Source organism: Oncorhynchus mykiss, chromosome 21 (assembly GCF_057628025.1).
Source record: "Oncorhynchus mykiss isolate SJ-2025 chromosome 21, ASM5762802v1, whole genome shotgun sequence".
Taxonomy (NCBI): domain Eukaryota; kingdom Metazoa; phylum Chordata; class Actinopteri; order Salmoniformes; family Salmonidae; genus Oncorhynchus; species Oncorhynchus mykiss.
Window position 1 is genome coordinate 23,747,788 of NC_143042.1, and position 20,450 is coordinate 23,768,237.

The 20,450-nt window shown below is 43.0% G+C and overlaps 1 protein-coding gene across 1 annotated transcript in view; it reads left to right on the plus strand.

Annotated features, from left to right (window-relative positions):
* LOC110500279 (copine-8) overlaps positions 1-14,194 on the plus strand; it is a 117,704-nt gene extending 103,510 nt beyond the window's left edge. Inside the window, exons 14-20 of the mRNA XM_036957690.2 lie at positions 3,258-3,304; positions 4,184-4,365; positions 5,142-5,269; positions 6,871-6,973; positions 7,911-7,968; positions 8,114-8,187; positions 10,056-14,194. Coding sequence (XP_036813585.1) covers positions 3,258-3,304; positions 4,184-4,365; positions 5,142-5,269; positions 6,871-6,973; positions 7,911-7,968; positions 8,114-8,187; positions 10,056-10,292 — 829 coding nt within the window. The 3' untranslated portion in view covers positions 10,293-14,194. The remainder of the gene's footprint in view (positions 1-3,257; positions 3,305-4,183; positions 4,366-5,141; positions 5,270-6,870; positions 6,974-7,910; positions 7,969-8,113; positions 8,188-10,055) is intronic.
* Positions 14,195-20,450: the final 6,256 nt, after the last annotated feature.

Here is a 20,450-nt window from a genome sequence, read left to right on the forward strand (position 1 = left end):
ACCCAGCCCACCTCTCTCTCTGTCTCTCTTTCTCCCTCGCTCTCTCTCTCCATCTCTCCACTCCAGGAACAAAAGGAGGATGCTTCTCTGCTCACCCTAATCTTCTCTACTTACACTGCCATTGTTTTCATTAGCTCATCTTTCCTCATCTCTCCAGACAAGTTTCTTTCTTCCCCAGATGTTTTTATTTTTCTGTGAATTGGTCATCAGCGCTGTAGAGAAAGGTGCTGCACTGATCGCCCCTGGGTGATACTATCATATAGGAGACATAAGCATGAGTCGGGGTGTGTGCGCACCTCATCCCCCTGCACTCTGATAGCTTCAATATGGCTTACACTCCTCCACTCTTTCTATTTTTTAACCTTTCTTTAACCAGGGAAGACATTGGGATTGACATGTTTTTTTCAAGTGAGCCCATGTAGTGTCTCTATAGACTGCCTCGTCACTTACGCTTGGGGAGATGGAGTCCTAATTTATGCATGAAACAATCAAGTGGGGTCAGATGAGGATTTTAATTAGCCACAGGACCAGTACGAATTACTCCTACAGGGTTTCCCATGTCCGCTGGCAGGGGCAGATGGATGCCACTAATACAATAACACTCCAACAGTAGTGCTATTTACTTATTATGAATCACTACTCATAGACAAGGCTGGAAGGGACAGTATGTTAGTCATAGTATGTTAGATGTTTGTTTAGCATGAGAAAATCTCCCCCCCCCCCCCTCTCTTCCCCTTTCTGTCCCCTACCTCCTCCCACTCCCCATCTCCTCTCTTCCACTCTCCTCTCCTCTCTCTGCTTCTCCTCTCCTCTCTCTGATAATGATCCAGCTAATATCACAGGCAGACATGAAATGGTTTGCTATGAAGTCCTCATAGTCACTTCCTTGGGGATTTCCTGCTTTACCGTCACTTGAGAAGAGCTGAATTTCTATCCGTTACTTTAATGTTGCTTTTAGATAACGTTTCAAGGCAAGCTTAGCTAAAAAATTGACCATATTAAAAGTCAAATTCTCTCTCTCTCTCCGTATCTGTTTGAGCTGTTTGAGCTGGGTTAAAGCGGCGATAAGCAGTAGAAGCAATAACAAAGCCCTATTTCGGTAAAAAGCTGAGGGATGGGGCTGGAGAAATGTTAACTGTCTCAAATTCATAGACATATATATGGATGACCATCCATGATATCAGCTTTATTGTTTTAACAATGTTTTGAGGCTATACAGTGTTTGTTTGCATTTACTTTGTTTACCAACATTGGTTTACAAACAAGCTTATATTTTGGGTACTGGTGAGGGTACAACAGTTGAACTAAGCTCATGAGTTATTTATAAGTGATATTCTTTAAGGACAAATGGGTACATATCATTAATTTATTAGTGAAAAAATTGATGTCGCAACTGCTGATTGCCCCTTTAAGGTCAGAACGGGCTGGCTAGTTTTCCTGGAACATGCATCGCCAGGGGCAACACCTGGAGCCAATGGGGTGATGTTTCACTCTTACCTCACTGTGCACACTCATCGGTGATTGGTGCAGAAGCTTCAGCTGACCTTTAGCAAGAGTCCTCTGCATTGTAATGGGAATAATTAGATTGTATCTCCACTGATTTACAGTCTCTGAGGTATATGGAAATGACTGAGTAATATTTCATTTCAGACTAGGATACATTTCTCTACTCCTCTTTTTTTTTCTTCTCTTTATCCATCTCCTTCCCCTGTTTCTGGCTGTCCTCACACTCTGAGCAAGGTGGAAACTCTCAGTGTGTGGGTGTGTGTGTGTGTTTGAGGAGAGATCCATAATTCAGGCTGGTGGGCCAGTCTGTCTGTCTCCCTCTTGGCACAGAGAGCTGGACCAGATATGACTCCAATACACCACTGTCTCACCTCCTCTTCTCATTGAATACTTGACTCCCTGTTCCTTTCTCTGAATATTAAACGGTCTCCTCTCCACTGACTTCTGCAGCATACCAATGCTCTTAAATATTGAGTGGTACATCTTGGCACTGAATTGTACCGAGGGAAAAAAATAGTTGAATTAATGTAACATGAGTTACATTACAATTCAGTGAAGTTAAAACATGATATGTTTGATGCAGGATAGCCCAGTATAATGTGCACATTGACTTACACTAGCAGATGGAACTTTTTACTCCTACACAAATATTATTTAAGAAATGAGCTCAATGGCTTCCGGGTTAAGCGAGCAATGTGTCGAGAAGCAGTGCGGCATGGTGGAGGTCGTGTTTCAGAGGACGCATGGCTCTCAACATTCGCCTCTCCCGAGTCCTTGCGAGAGTTGCAACGATGGGACAAGACTGTAACTGCCAATTGGATATCACGAAATTGGGTTGAAAAAAATATATATAATGAGAAATGGGCTCAAACACATTCTTAGCATGCATGCAAAACGAAGCGTAAATTAGTGATTTAACACTACATTTGTGATTTAACTCGGGGGGAATGATGCAAGCATCCCTCTGCTCCTTCCTTATTCCTCCCTCCTCTCATCCTCCCTCTCCCCTCCTCCCCTCCCAGACTCTATCTGCCCTAACATGAGGCGACAGTGCCGTACTTCAGGCATCACTCCCCACCCACCCCTTCCTCTCCCAGCAGTAGACCCAGGCTGTGTGTGTCTGTGTGTACTAGAGAGTAGCGCAAAGCCCGACCAGGGCCCTTTCCATCCATACCCGCCTCATGGCTCCTAGCCTGACCTGAACCACAGCCAACACAGGCAGAGTGGCTCAGAGCTGGGGAGAGGAGAGCACAGAACCCCTGGTCTGGTTCTCCCCCTCCCTCACAATGAGTAAACAAGCTTCTTCAGGTCTGCTGCACTAACATGTGTCTGCGGGCTGTGCAGTGCACTCCACATTGCGTCACAGGGTGACAAGTCCAATGGTTCCTTACAGTACCTGATCTATTCAAATACAGGAGGTGGTGGAGAGGACAAGAGGATGTGTGAGCTACAGTGCACGGCACACACAGCACACATCAGCACTGTGTGCGCTCATCTGTTGAACCTGTTTTTTTGTCTTGACTTTTTGGGATTAGAAAGTTCTCTATTTAAATTAGATTTTGTTTCTTCAGGCACCAAGGGCAAGGAGTGGTTTCAACTTGCCTGCTTGCTTGAGCTATGATAATCAGAACATTATTGTGTTTACTAAAGTTCATTAAGCCAATGGTTTATGGTGTGTGTGTGTGTGTGTGTGTGTCTATGCTAGCGTGTGGTAAATTAATAATTAATCTCGTCTTGCTTTTACCTTCCAGGACCCAGATTAATTTCACAGTGGCAATTGATTTCACCGCTTCAAACGGTGAGCAACTCACACACACACACACTCAACACTTCTCGTAATGCTCGACCAGGGCTGTTTAAATGTATGCATATGGGGTGATCTGTAATAGCCCTACTCCATTATTGTAGGGCAGGCTAAAACCTAATGCTGTAAAAGAGATGATAGCTTAGTGGTGATAACAGGAATGAATGTGCCTCTCTTGTATATTTTAATGTGTACCTGTTATAGCAAGGCTGGAAGGAAATGACCCGTCTCTTAGACGTTATAGTGAGGTTGACTGGGACTACCATATCTCTTAGATAACAGCAGATGGTTCAATTCAAACTTAGACCCACTGATAACTCATGAGCGTAGGGTTATTGCTTCCTTGTTTTTATTTGACGAGGTCCAATATATGATGTGCAGGAGCTGATGTTATGGATGTGTGTCCAATAGGGCCGTTAAAAGATCTAAAGTTCATGTCACTATGCTCATAACCACTACAGCCAGTGTGCTATAAAGTGAAATGATTCTCCTGCTCATGTTGGTCATGTAGTTATGCATGTCACTCGTACTGTACCCACTACCCAGAGTCTTATATAGAGGGAAAGGCAGGGAAAGAGATCTAACATGGTCTAAGGTGAAATGGTGTATTATGCTGTCTAAAAATATCAGCCTTTTGGTTGAACACTCAACTACCTTTCTGGGCAAAAGTATGGGCAAAATTCAGATAACACTGTATTCCACATATAATGCACCACTTTCTACCATAAACAGCATGGGCTAGCAGTGCACTAAATGGGGAATGGAGTTAGATTTGAGACACAGCCGTTCCTTTCTATATCTGGCTCTGTTGTTCCATTATTGTACCTTGTTATTACTGTCCCATTATTTACCATTACTGTACCTGTTTCCCAGGCAACCCAGCCCAGCCCACCTCCCTCCACTACATGAGTCCTTACCAGATGAATGCCTACGCCATGGCCCTGAAGGCTGTAGGGGAGATCATCCAGGACTACGACAGTGATAAGATGTTCCCTGCTTTGGGCTTCGGAGCCAAGCTGCCCCCCGACGGACGAGTCTCACATGAGTTCGCCCTGGTGAGTGACCTCTAACCCCTGACCTCTAACCCCCTAAACCCTGATAAGATAATCCCTGCTCTTGGCTTCAGAGAGGCTGGATGGGTACCCCAACACCAGAGTTGTTCAGTCCTGGCTCGGTTGGTTAAATTTTGGGTTTTCTCCCTGCATGGAGCACATGTACCGTTTGCCGTGGTTACGGGTTTGTTTTGTTTATATCTGGTTAAAAGCTGCAGATGCACCAATCGAAACGTAAGCAATTAGACAAGTGAAAGAGCGGCAAAACCCTAAGCAAACTCCACCTATCTGGCACTCCAGGCAGAGGCTCAAAGTTCCAATGTCTACTTAGTGGCTGTATTGTAGAGGCTTAGGATGCCAAGTCCTAAAAAAAAAAAATACTACCACTGAGCTCTATGACTGCCAAGGAGAACAGTAACTGTCCTCTCTGTAAAGAAAAACATTGATCACAGACAGCCCTCCCTCCCATGCCCTCCCTCCCCCTCGCTCTCCTTCCGTCTTCAGCTCTACAGAGTACTGTAAACAGTAGGATACCACTCAGACAGGAACATGCCTCCAGCATGCTCAGCAGGGATTTCCCATATCTCTGACTGGGCCTATAAAGTTGTATTGATGAAAGCTGTGTATTTATCCTCCTCTCTGTCTCTTCTTTCCTAGTTCTCCTACTTCATTCCCCTGCTTCAGAATTTAATTAGAAAGATCATACATTTTTCTTTTTAGAAAAACTGGGATTGATGAAAGATGTTTAACTACCCTCCTTCTCTTTTTGTGTCTTCCAGAATGGCAACCCCCAAAACCCATACTGTGCAGGTATAGATGGAGTGATGGAGGCATATTACCAGAGCCTGAAGTCTGTCTGCCTCTACGGCCCAACCAACTTTTCTCCTGTCATCAACCATGTGGCCAGGTAAGGGGGCAATGAGGAACACAGCTGTACTTGAAACAGCTTTAAGGTCACTTCAGTTTTCGATTCATTTAAGTGAATCTGTGAACCAAATTGAAATTCAATTTATGATTTGAAAATGATATTACCCGCAATTTTCTATTGTGGAGTCTTTAGATTCACTCCCTGAACTGACTGGATACACATAGCAGGGTGATAAAAAAAAGAGGGCGACATCTACAGGTCTTCCTTCATTACATTTCAGATCACATTCCTACCAATGCACACCTAAATCTCCCAGGCATGAGAGAGCCATATGTCTATATAGAGCCATATGTCATGATTCCTGAGTCCTGAGTAGATCAATACTAACTAAGATGGCCTGAACGTGTGTATCGATTCACTGTCCTCTGCGTTCCAATGAGCCTTTCGCGACGCAGGCTGTGTGTTGCGATTGAGTCGTTTCCCTGAGAGCAGAAAGGACGACAGAGGAAGTCTGCCTACTAACAGAGAGTTAACTGAGATGGATCAACTTTTATAAGTGCAAGTAGATGTTTCGGCACATAACTCAGAGTATTATGCTGAGTATAAGTTGGTGACAGTGTTTCGGCCACACGGTCAGACTAACGGACACTTAACCGAGATTCTTCAATTCTTAAGTGTGACTATGCTACTCAGCTCACAAGCACAGCTCACAGAGATAATCTCACAAATAATCAGTGTGACAACATTCCACTGTAGAACTTTAACGTTAATTGAGTCCCATAAAAGGTGCTTCTGAGCTGTTACATAAAACAGTATTTAAAAAAAAAAACTTTTGTCACGTTCTGTTCTTTAGTTAGACTGTAAACATGTTGTTTGTGTGAGTGAACAGTGAACAATGACTACACAGTCCTTCCCACACACATACATGTGTGGGCGCACACGCACACACACACACACACAGTCCTTGAGTTTTGCTTAATGAAGTAAAGGTGCTGTCAGAAGACTTGAGATTAACAGGTGTGTGTGTGTGTGTGTGTGTGTGTGTGTGTGTGTGTGTGTGTGTGTGTGTGTGTGTGTGTGTGTGTGTGTGTATTTGTTGTTGCTCGGAAGCCAAGGTAGAAATATTGAGTTGAGGGGTGACAACCCAGTGCAAAATTTGTGTGTGGCTTTCAGAATCCACAATCATTAGTGCCATCCTAGAACACTACCTTACCCCCTCCCTCCTTTCCTCTCATCTACTCTGTCTCATCTCCTCGTTTCGCCGTGTGCCACTCGCCCCCACGTTTTAATAATAACCACTCCGTTCCTTCTCTGCCTTGCCTCACGCTCCTCGCAGTTTAATAACTGTTCAATTGACTTCTCTGTCTTCGTCTCTGTATCCGACGCTGCAAGCATCTGATGTTTTGTCTCTCCTCACACCTTACGTGTGTTTGAGAAGCACAGGAAGCAGTCAGAGGCCAGGGCCCATGTTGTGTAAAGTAGGTGCCGGAAATAATATCACTACCCAGCCAGTTCATGCCGGGTTTGAAAGGTTACATCTGTAGGAAATAAAGACAATTGTATAATGTAGGTTTTTATGGATAATATAAACACTTGTGTGGCTCACCTATGTACTCTGTGTTTATCTCTCCTGTCTGTAGGTATGCTGCGTCAGTGAATGATGGCTCTCAGTACTTCGTCCTTCTCATCATCACAGATGGAGTCATCTCAGACATGGCCCAGACCAAGGAGTCCATCGTCAACGTAAGAACAACAACAACTGCTAAGCAATGTTCCCACTTTGGCGAAGACCACATTCACGGTAAACCCTGCATATGTCGGCTCAATCGGAATCTGACCTTTAAATCAATCGGACCTGACCTCAATCAATCGGACCTTTAAAAGGACAATTTTCCAAATCTGATCTGAATTTTCCACGATCTAATTGGATCCCGGCCCTAGTCTCTAGATGGCCAGTACGGACATCACTGTCTGTATTATCATAGTCAGGGGAGATGAAGTGGGCACAGTAATATATATATATATATATATATATATATAGGGAGAGGTAAAGGCTGACTTGGGATCAGTTCCTAGATAAACAAGTAAACAAGACATTCTGAAAAACTCATCATTCTACAGCCCTGGGGAAACACCTCAGTCAAACTAACTCATCATTCTACAGCCCTGGGGTAACACCTCAGTCAAACTAACTCATCATTCTACAGCCCTGGGGTAACACCTCAGTCAAACTAACTCATCACTCATAAAGATGGAGAGAGCAGGGGCGGGGTTATGGCACAAACACACACACACACACACACACACACAGACAAACACACACACACACACACACACAAGTGTTTAGGGAGTGTGAGTTGAGGGACTTTTATTTATTTATTTTCTCATCCCCAACTTCCGAGAGGTGTTCCTGTCCCACGCAGCCCTCAGGAAGATGCTACATCTCACAGACACACGCCATGAATATTTACACACACAGACACAGCTTGGGGTGAATCAACTTTATTGTATAGGCTGTAGGCTGTATAGGTTCTCAGTCAACATCACTCATAAAACTCATTTCTCAGACTGTCTGACAGAATCCTATGAATATTTATACTGTGTGACAGACTCAACGTTATGTCACAGACATAATGGGGAGAATATGGGACTCAACTTTGTTTCCTCGTGTCCTATCCAGGCATCGTGTCTTCCCATGTCGATTATCATCGTAGGGGTGGGACCAGCAGAATTTGATGGTAAGAAACACACACACAGATGCACAAATACACATACCTGCGTATCACACACGCACGCACACACACACACACACACACACACACACACACACACACACACACTCCACTGAGCAGATGATGACTACAGTATCATGTTTCTCCTCAGCGATGATCGAGTTGGACGGGGATGAAGTGAGGATCTCGTCGAGAGGAAGATATGCGGAGAGGGACATTGTTCAGGTACGCCGTGTTCCTTCTGTTTGTTCCACTGCTAGGCTGCCAGATGCATGGAGTCAAATAGGTAGGGTTCTGGGAGCATTAGAATACGCCTCACAAACAAAGAAACTGTCTGCATCCAGTTTGTGACAACTGCTATTGTACAAAGGGCTTTATAAAAATACACTTGATTGCATAGCACAGAACAGTCAGGGCTACGGACAGAGGCTACAACATACTGTTTATATGCACATAATGATGATCAATGGTAGTAGAATCTAGATACTAGAAGTACTAGAAAACAAATTGGGAAGGAAATCCGAACGGGGGAATCAACAGAATCGTACATAAAAAGCACAAAAAAGACCTTTACACAGATAGTAGTAGCTTGTACATTAGAGTTAACATCTGTGTCGTTAGACAGACAGACATCTGGTCTGACTTCAGATCCTTCCCACCTGCTCTGCTCTCCTTCATCAGGCCAGATGGACAGAAACCCCGCAGAGGGTTTTCCTAATCTCTGTTAACCAAGAGGTCAAATCTTGCATAATTTGGTCAGCTGCTTGATTAACTTCTGTGATCATACGTGTTAGAAATTGAGAGTTTCGGCATAATCGAAGTCTCCACCCTCGCAAAAGGAAATTCTCAGCCAAAGCCCCCCCCCCTTCCTATCCGTGTGGGCACATGCACGAAGCACTCGAGGCGAAGAAGTTTAAGCACAGCCTTCGCCCAAATCCGGATACATCCAAATAACCTGTGACGCATCCCATTCAGTCCTGTCTACACACAGAATCTGCCCACAGGACATTACCCCAGCCCTGATGTGGCTTGCCTCCATTCTACATTAGCCCTGATGTGGCTTGCCTCCATTCTACATAAGCCCTGATGTGGCTAGCCTCCAGGCTACATGAGCCCTGATGTGGCTAGCCTCCATGCTATGCTATTGTGCCAAATGGCTAGCCTCCATGCTATTCCAAATGGTTAGCCACCATTATATGATAATAGCCTATTAGGCACCGTTTCCTATCAGGGCTTCCCCTGCTCTGTTGGACAACAGAAGGGGCTCCTCTCTTCCTCCCTCTTTACTTCCTTCCCTCCTCCTCTTCTTCCTCCTCCTTCTCATCCTCCTCTTTCCCTCTTCCCTCACCTCCCTCCCTCTGTGTGGATGATATGATAGAGGGCTAGATCATTACGCTCCCCCTGCTCATTAGTGAGCCTTGTTAACACAGAGAGAACATCAAGGCTGCTCTGCTGTGGACCTGGCTAGGAGGTCTACACACACACACACACACACACACAGGGTGTGAGTGGGCTAGAAAGAGGTCCGTTCTGCTCTTTCTAGCCCACTCACACCCTCACAATCTGTCAGTCTGGATAGTTAGCTGCCTCTACACACAGACAGGCAGGACCCCTATGAAAGACACGTCTGTGATAAAACTGTCTCTGCCCCAGCCTCATTAGTTCAGATATGAAAGCGACTGAGCGTTCGCTAGCAATGCACTGTACATAGCAACAAGAGACGAGGGAAACGACAGGCTTTTGATAGCTGATTAGCTAGGCCTCTTTCACCTCGCTCTGAATTTGCCAACTGTTATGAATAAATTAATGCTTTACTTGTACTGTGGGTCCAAAAAGTCTCAACATAGATTTTTCAAAGGTCTTTGGAAGTATTTTGCAGAATTCATACATAATGGCCTAACACCTACTATATATTGCCTATACTTTTATTTTTGTACATTTTTAGTATATATTAGAGTATATTTCTCCAGCTCCATTTCTTCTCTCTGTCGGTTTTCCAGTTAGGATTCAGCATTTAGTTGCTAAACAAACCTATATATTAACTGTACTGTCACTAATTCCAGCCCTGTTTTTGTCTTTCTCTTGTCATCCAGTTTGTCCCGTTCAGAGACTACATCGACCGGACAGGGAACCACATCCTGAGTATGGCCCGTCTAGCCAAGGATGTCCTGGCTGAGATCCCTGACCAGTTCCTCTCCTACATGAGGACCAGAGGCATCAAGCCCTTGCCCACACCCCCTCCCTACACACCCCCAGGGTACCCTATCCAGAGCCCTGATGGACACCCATTAAATACCCCCCCAGGACACCCCCTGCAGACGCAGATCTGAAGGGTGCGGAGATGCCCCATGGTCTAAAACAACACCTCTTCAAATATTTCTTTGTCTCTCTCCTCTCTGCATCACTCAGTGATAGGAGAGGCCTTCTTGGCTTTCTCGCTCTCTCTCTCATTGCACTAATGGAGACTGACTGACTGGCAGAATGTTTTTACTGAGCGGTTCTACTTTGGAACGGGCAGATGGAGTCAATAAGGGCATGTTTACTTTCATTGTCAAGCGTTCCTCTGTCTGGACTTTCTGTATATCGGCAAATGGAGACACTCTCTGGGACACAGATAGACAGAGTCTGGTCTTCCCAGCTCACCTGGCATGGAATAGCAGAGTTAAGGAAAGGATGAATGGTGGAAGGAAGAATGAAAGGAGGATAGGAAGGAATTTCCTGGGGACTGGCCTTTTCAGGAGCAGAGTGGCGAAAAGGTTCTATTGTCTCTGGATGTGGAATCACTTGACTGTTGTACTGGAAATGTATTTCCTTCTCTCTCCCTCTATCTCTGGTCTCTTTCTATCGCTCTCTACTCTATCTCTGGTCTCTTTCTATCTCTCTCTCTCTACTCTGTCTCTCTATTCTTCCAACTCTCACTCAATGTTTACAGTACATGTTAATGATAATGATTTTTTATCATTGGACACTTTTATATAATATTCGTACTTCTTTCAGTATGAAACTTTGGAATATCAATTGATATTCTCTCTATCTCGCAGCGTGTTGTCTTTGCCACGGGAGTCAGGTTGAGGTTGCAACAGTGCAGGTCCAAGTAGCCACTGTATTGTACTGTACTATACTATGTGTCCGTTTGCATGAGTGTATCGTCAGAGCATGCATTGTGGTCCTACACTTCCCTGCCTGTCACTGCTCTCAGGCTTTGGGGTTCCATGTTTTTAACTTTTAACTCTGTTGTTGAAGCGCATTCTGCTCCTTTTTAAACTGCCTTGGCGATAGGGTGCCCATGCCAGCCACGCTGCGAGTGCCCACGGGTTTTCTCACTGTGTCGAGAACAACAGTGACTCAACCAACAGCATATTCCCTTCCAATCCATTTAAATAACAACACCTGCTCTCAGATCCAGTTTGAGACAACAGCAGAAGCCCAGTGGTCAAAAACAGTAACACAAATGCTTTCCTTCTGTTTGGTTCTTGTTCTTTTGTGTTATTATTACATTTACATTTGAGTCATTTATCAGACACTCTTATCCAGAGCGACTTACAGGAGCAATTAGGGTTAAGTGCCTTGCTCAAGGGCACGTCGACAGATTTTTCACCGAGTCGGCTCAGAGATTCGAACCAGCGACCTTTCGGTTACTGACCCAATGCTCTTAACCGCTTGTTTGCCTTGGAAGCTGATATTCTTAAGTATATTGTTTTAAGTTGCCTTGTTAAGGTAATTTTATTGTTTTGAGTTGTGCCAATAAATATGTAATATTATTTAATTGTTATAATGTTAAGCCCTGAATGTGTTGGCCCTAGATGATGGTGTCTGGTGGTTGTCATGACAACGTGTTCTTCCTAAATATTGTAATTCTCATCCCATAATACCAATTAACAAATACCCACTGAGGGCTAGGAGTTTTTCCTCACCGAGGAAAAACTCCTGGCCCATAACCATTATACACAGTCAACCCTCTCTTACTACTTACAGCCAGGGTATCCTCTTCAATCTGCTGTCTTAATGGGCTTAGAGTTTATATCATCTGCCTTTTAATTATTAATAATACTAATAATTATTATCATAATATAACTATTAGCTAGTGCTTGTATGGAGGTGGTGTGTAATTGATAACTTGATTGGTTACATATCAATCAATATTCCTTATCTAATTAACAGACATTGCAACACCACATTTATGTGTTTCGCAGTTGTTGCCATGTGTGCCACTGTCGGTCTGTTACCTCTCTGTCTGTTGCCATATCCTTACTGATAGACCGATGCCCTTTGCCACACTTCAACCACATAGCAACACCTCTGTTTCTCTCTCTGTGTAATTCCTCCTCCTGCCTCACTGCAGCTCTGTGGACGCTGCCTCACAGAGTGCAATAGACTGTGTTTCAATGCTTAAATAGGATCGACTCCAAGCCAATAATATTTGGCGTGGCAGGAGGAGAGGGGGATGAGAGAGGAGTGAGAGAGGGGGATACAGCCCAGTGGGTTATGTCATTGGAGGGTCGTTCCATGTCATTTCATCATTCTATGTCAATGTTAAAGGAATAGTTCACCCAAATTACAAAATTACATATTGGTTTCCGTACCCTGTAGGCAGTCTATGGACAAAGTACGACAGCATCCCATTCTTTGGTTTTGTTCACCTGGCCACTGTTTTGAATTCTAACTTTTTAGCATTTGTCGCACAAATCCAATGCAAGTCAATAGTATCTATATTAGCATTTTCGTGCTTCATATCCAAATCATCTTTGACAAACGTCATTGATTTGAACACGAAGTGTGAAAATGCCAATATATATCCTCTTTCTTGTGTGTTTTGAGGTGGAACAACCCTGGACAGAAGTAGACAAACAGGTCAACCCTCTGATGTAGTCAGAAGAGTACGGGCATTAGTGCTACATGCCTGAGTCAACACAGTGCCAAACCTATACAGAGAGATGTTGGCTAGCCTAGAAAGAGAATAACCTCACTCGGTATATTCAACATGACAGTCTGTCATTTTAACCCATACATTTTACACAACATATATTTGATAAGAAACCTCTGCCTTGTTTAAAAAAAGACATACAGTAGACACACACTGTATTTTTATTTTCTCACAACTTTCACTGATGTCTTCTTTTGTCGTGTTTTTCTGACAAATTTGAAAGCCTTCCATAATTGGCGCTCTGCATCTGTAGTTGTAGCCTAGCCTTGAGTCTGTGTATCATATGAAACCCTAGCGAAATCCATATAGTGCACCACGTGGCTCTTGTCAAAATAAATGCATTATGTGGAGAACAGCTAGTGTGTTATTTGAAACCCAGCTTGTCTGAGTCTGTGCTGCAGTCTCCCACTGGGCTTGCAGCAGAGCAGAGCAGGAGGTATCATTAGGACTTTGGGTCACAGTCTAGAGATCGTTATAGGCTCCCATTAACCACCCACAGGCTACTGACACAGTGTGGATACACACGTGTGCGCGTGCATATACACAGGCACACGCACACGAACACCGCTCACACACAGACACACATACCGCTGAGACCATGGTCACCATCGTGGACTACTGACATTTTCATTTCTTAGTGCTTTCTCAGTTCACACTACTATGGAAAGGATCATTCTTTTCTTTCACTGCTTTGCTAGTGCCACAACTCTTTCCATCTGCTTGCCAAGCCGCGTGTGTGTGTGTGTGTGTGTGTGTGTGTGTGTGTGTGTGTGTGTGTGTGTGTGTGTGTGTGTGTGTGTGTGTGTGTGTGTGCGTGCGCGCTTGCCGCCAGAGTTTAACAGACCATGTGAGTTGACACACGTGATCTTTGTTTACTAAAGATATACAAATAATATATTGTATGCTCATCATATCTACTTATAACGTGCACTATGTTTGCATGTACAGTTTTACATGAGATGCACCAGTTCTTTTTGTTATAATTGGGTGTTTTGGAAAAAGAAAATCTATGAAAATAACTGTACAAAATTGCCTTAAAAACGTTCACTGATTTCTTGGAATTTGTGCGATGCCTTCAGATATTGACTTGTTCTCTATTTTGTGTCAGTGTACAATATTGCTTTTCTAGTGTATATTTTCTTTGCATAACTTCATTTATGGGGGAAAAAATATATTGTATTTTTGGAATCGGTGGTAAATCAGATGAAAGCCTGACTGAAGTTCTGATTGTCTGGTAATCCATATTATAGATGACTATTTCTGTATTAAACTACTGATTTTTAAATAAATATTCTTACTAAACACTAACTTTCTGCTGAAGTGCTTTTCTTTGCATGCATTACTTTCTCAATAGATCACTCCAGCCTTCTCTTCTCCTCCTGGCTTCCAACAGTCTGGCTTCCAATGACTGTTTTGTGTGTTGGTGTGACGTTCTAATTGCAGAAGGAGAATATGGTTTGTTGGCCGACTGGCAAATAATTATTACCCTTGGCAGAGGATTCGGGAGGCTGAGGTCCTGAACAGCGACAAAGGATCACAGAGAGTTTGGACACAAAGATCCAATTTAATAAATAACTAAGAAAACCATCTGTCTGGGTGGCAAGTAATCATGAATAAAATTATGAACATAACATCTTAAGTGTTGGTCCCATGTTTCATGAGCTAAAATGTTGTGCACAAATTTGTTTACATCCCTGTTAGTCAGCATTTCTCCTTTGCCAGGACAATCCATCCACCTGACAGGTGTGGCATATCAAGAAGCGGATTAAACGGCATGATCATTGTGATCATTGTGCTGAGGACAATAAAAGGCCACTCTAAAATGTGCAGTTTTGTCACACAGCACATTGCCATAGATGTCTCACGTTTTGAGGGAGCATGCATTGTCCACCAGAACTGTTGCCAGATAATTTAATTTGAATTTCTCTACCATAAGCCGCCGTCGTTTTAGAGAATTTGGAAGTACGTCCAGCTGGCCTCACAACCGCAGATCATGTGTAACCACGCCAGCCCAGGAACTCCACATCCGGCTTCTTCACCTGTGGCATCGGCTGAGACCAGCAACCCGGACATCTGATGAAACTGTGTGTTTGTACAACCGAAGAATTTCTACAGAAATCGTCTCAGGGAAGCTCATCTGCAGGCTGCTGAAGGTCTACTAATTCAAATGCACCAACAGCTCAGAACGAATGTTAAAAAATAGAAACGCAAGGCTTTATCGTTGTTTTTTACAGAAATGTTTGGTGAGCGACTAGGAATGGCTTGGAGATCGACCAGTCGATCGTGCTCGACCGGTTGGTGACCACTGATCTAGATGCTTAAATGCGACACGTATGCGTTCACAAGTCGGAGCAAAATTGTTACCTTAAAGAACCATCTTGTTGAAAACCTTTTAATTATGTTTTCAATGCCACTCACTACTAATTAGCTCTATACCTTGAAACTTCCACTCAGTATAATCTTTCAATCTGTTCACATGGACAGGTGTCTCCACCAACATGTTTTTGGTCCGTCCTAAATGTTCTCGTTTGAAGTAGTGTACGCACATCCAGTAACATGCAGGTGCAGAGTAGAGTGAACTGTTGATGGACAGATAGGTACATGTATCACTGTTGATTGCTTCCGTATTTTTATTGTGCAAAATTTTTGACCCGAAGATCTTCGCCCATTCTAAATATTCACCTTTGACCTCAAATCCAAAGTGTTTACACAGGCAGCCCAATTCAGATTTTTTCCATGTAATGGTTTTCGTAGGTGGAAGAAGGTGTGGACCAAAGCGCAGCGTGGTACGTGTTCATGATTTTAATAATGGAACACTGAAATACAAAATAACAACGTGAATAAACGAAAAAACCGAACAGTCCTGTAAGGTGACGAAAAACACTAAACAGAAAATAATCACCCATAAAACACAGGTGGGAAAAGGCTACCTAAGTATGATTCTCAATCGGAGACAACGAACGACACCTGCCTCTGATTGAGAACCATACCAGGCCAAACACATAAACACAACATAGAGAAAAGAACATAGACTACCCACCCCAACTCACACCCTGACCAAACTAAAACAAAGACATAACAAAAGAACTAAGGTGAGAACGTGACATTCCACTAATTGTTTTTTTGACCAGCTGATCTGATTGGTCAAAATACCAATTAATGGTAAAAAATCTGAATTAGGGCTGCCTGTGTAAATGCAGCCACACACACACAGAGAGACACACACACAAACACAGCGCTTTAGCCAATTAGCGCTAACAGAGAGTATGTTATTGTCACACACAGCATGTATCTGTAATATTGTTTTTGAGTAGTTGAACAGTAAAGCATCAGCATGGAGTATATTCTCGTTAATTAGAGGACTCAACAGATTCCAGCATGTTAATTAACTTATGATGAAAAGCGGTATGTTTAATGAAGTCAACAGCTAGAAAATATATTCTCATTATAGGATACCCTGCGAGCTGCGTTCATTATTTACAGGATGCTGCTATTCCCTGTCATGAAGACGGCATTGTACTTGAACATTTTCATGTGAAGTTTCTTTTCACAGTGTTTGTGATTTAACCCAACTAACTCAACTAATTTGTTGAGTACTATACCTACGTATTCAATAAATCACTTCATGTGATAGTAACTACTCTGGTGTAAACTTATTAACAGCCAGGAGTGAGTAGATGAAGTAATTTAATGGAGGTTGGCTGTGGGAGAGTCATAGTAATTACTCAGCATAAAACACATCCAAGTTGTCAAGTAACAACTATCACCTTGGTTGCAGTGTGTGTAAGGGCTGGGTCTGAGTGAGCAATGTCTGGACAGAGTCAGGGTTGAGCTGCTGGTGTAGCAAAACAAACCACACCCCCTGTCAGTGATTAAGGTTGTTTGTACTTCCTGGTGTCAGAGGTCAGGTTTGTCCTACCAGTGTAGCGGTAGAAACCAGGGATGGGCTTTCTACTTCCTCATAAGTCAGAGGGTAACTCAGGTCAGGGTTGGGGTCGCTCTGTATGCTGTTATTGTCTGTGCTCAGATACCTTTAGCAGTGAAATAAAACACTAACCAAATAAAACCCAAAACGACCAGCTCCACTCCGTCTTTTCACCTCATAAGGACTAATGCAGCCCGTGGCTGAATCAAGTTGCCTACACCTGGACTAGAGGGTGTCAGGCAGGGAGGCACAGTGTCATAGTGTGGCAGTCAACTAATGAGACAGAAGCTACAAGCCTTTCTCACAGGTCACTGTCTCTACCAAAGGTGATCTATTATATTGAGAAGACAGTCAAGTGACCGCTCTAACAATGGAAATACATGTCCTCAAAGATGGGAGGCAGGTGGGTGGAGGCGAGATCAGGTGGGACCATTATAGCCAATGAGGCACAAATAAGTTGTTTTAATCAAAGTTGCTAGAATGCCACATGCATATCAGTACATTTGAAACAGCCTAAACATTATCAAACTTCAATTCGATCAAATAAGGTTCACATAATTTGAAACTCTCATAGACCTCCATACAAAGAAATCCCCACTTATCTCACGTGAACAGATTTTGGGTGGAGTAAATGTTCTCGCTTCGTCTGTCTCTCTGTCTTGTGTCTCTCTCTCTCGGAGAAGAGATTAATGGAAACCTTAACTGAATGAGAGGAGAAGCAGGAAGTGGTTTGACTTCGGCTAGCAGATCTCATAAAGCCAGGATTTTCCAAAAGTCAATAGAACTGGATATTCATGTTTTTTTTAATTGATTTATGATGAGGAAACGTGCTAGTCTCGTCATGATAGAGCTGTTTGTCTGGTACATTTATGGCATACATACATGCATAGGTGCAAGAGTGCTTGAACACACGTGTTTACGCACACACAAGGCTATAACTATGACAGATGGCACAATCGAATTGTCCACAAATCTTGTTTGGGTGTCAGTTAGATGACAGTATATCAATCTGTTTTGACTCCATTTGTAACGCTCAATGAGTGAATGGGTGTGGAGTCAGGCGCAGAGAGCAAAGGATGCGGGAAAAAACACGCTTTAATGTCCAAAATCAAAGGAACAAAATAGTATACCCAAACAGGCGTAACTATACAAAACAATATAGTACCCTTAGGTAAAAATACCAGGACAGTGAGAAAACCAAGTAACACCTCTCACAAATACAGAAGAACAAGCCCACACAAACAGAAGCGGGCTAAACAAACTTAAATAACCCCACCCTAACAACCAAACAATGAACAGGTGAAACCAATTAGACAAAACCAAACGAACACGTAACAAAGGATCGGTGGCAGCTAGTAGACCGGCGACGACGACCGCCACCCGAACAAGAAGAACCACCTTCAGTAATATTCGTGACACCATTGGGAAATATAAAGTTTTACAATAAATTAGGCTTATTAAACATTGTATTTACAGCAGAAATGATCCCAAAAGAAATTCATAGAAAATACGCCAGTAACATCTGATCCTGGGTGTTCATTTAAAAAGACTTAATAAATGTACTATCAATCCACATTTGTAAGACACATCAAAAAAATATTGGTTGGAGTGAATATTGTGAAATTACACTTGTGGAAATGAGTCAGTTTTGATGTCTTCACTATTATTCTACAATGTAGAAAAGAGTAAAAATAAAGAAAAACCCTTGAACGAGTAGGTGTGTCCAAACTTTTGACTTGCACTGTATATATATATATATATATATTTTTTTTTTTTTTGTTTGTTTTTGTTTACATATATATTTATTAGTTCCAAATAGGACAATCAACAATTACAGAAATAACCAATGACCAAGTGAGGGGGAACTGACACACTTCCAATGGAGAGCAATTGAACGTCTAGCTTGAAATAGACAGAGGTCAACCAACAAAGCATTTGTGTTCAGTGAGCCCGCCAGATCAGAGGCAGTAGGGATGAGCAGGGATGTTCTCTTGATGTGTGTGAATTGGACCATTTTCCTGTCAAACTGTAACGAGTACTTTTTGGTGTCAGAGAAAATGTATGAAAAAAAGTACATTGTTTTCTTTAGGAATGTAGTGAAGTAAAAGTAAAAGTTGCCAAAAATATAAGTAGTAAAATACAGATACCCCAAAAAACGACTTAAGTAGTACATTAAAGTATTTTTTACGTAAGTCTTTACACCACTGGAGATTAAGTAGTATCCTTCTTTAGTTTCTTAAATGAAGCAGAGTACAAATATCCATCCAAAGTTAAGCCTTTTGTGGACAGCATTTCAGTCTGCACTGTATGAGGGCCCGACGACCACAGGTGGGGGTTGTGCTTACAGCCCAACACCGTGCAGGACGTTTGGCATTTGCCAGAGAACACCAAGATTGGCAAATTCGCCACTGGCGCCCTGTACTCTTCACAGATGAAAGCAGGTTCACACTGAGCACATGTGGCAGACGTGACCGAGTCTGGAGACGCCGTGGAGAACGTTCTGCTGCCTGCAACATCCTCCAGCATGACCGGTTTGGCGGTTGGTCAGTCATGGTGTGGGGTGGCATTTCTTTGGGGGGTAGCCTGACTGCCATCAGGTACCGAGATGAGATCCTCAGACCCCTTGTGAGATCATATGCTGGTGCGGTTGGCCCTGGATTCCTCCTAATGCAAGACAATGCTAGACCTCATGTGGCTGGAGTGTGTAAGCAGTTCCTGCAAGAGGAAGGCATTGATGCTATGGACTGGCCCGCCCGTTCGTTCCCCAGACCTGAATCTAATTGAGCACATCTGGGACATCATGTCTCGCTCCATCCACCAACGCCACGTTGCACCACAGACTGTCCAGGAGTTGGCGGATGCTTTAGTCCAGGTCTGGGAGGAGATCCCTCAGGAGACCATCCACCACCTCATCAGGAGCATGCCCAGGCGTTGTAGGGAGGTCATACAGGCACGTGGAGGCCACACACACTACTGAGCCTCATTTTGACTTGTTTTAAGGACATTACATCAAAGTTGGATCAGCCTGTAGTGAGTGTGGTTTTCCACTTTAATTTTGAGTGTGACTCCAAATCCAGACCTCCATGGGTTGATAAATTTGATTTCCATTGATAATTTTTGTGTGATTTTGTTGTCAGCACATTCAACTATGTAAAGAAAAAAGTATTTAATAAGAATATTTCATTCATTCAGATCTAGGATGTGTTATTTTAGTGTTCCCTTTATTTTTTGAGCAGTGTATTTACCGTCAATCGCAATGCACTTGGGTAGGCTACGCTTTGGCCCGTCCCACAAATTAACTTGGAATGCCTCACTTGCAATTGCATTTCAACGTATAGATACTTTAGATGTGCTTAGGATGGTAGATGAGTTTCCCACTAGTAATTACCAGTTGGAGGGCCGTTCAAGTGGATTTTTCCCAGTCGTACATGTAAATTCCCACTTGGTTATGAACACATAATTATGCTGCATTCACGTGCTAGTCGGAAGTAGGAAACTCAGAAATGTCTTGCTAACATATGGAATTGTTTTAAGATGGTCATACCATGGATAATTTGGTTATTTGATTTAGAATTATAGGACCCCTTTACAGTAGGTATCCCCCAAAAATATTTACAAATTAATTGATAAATTATTGAA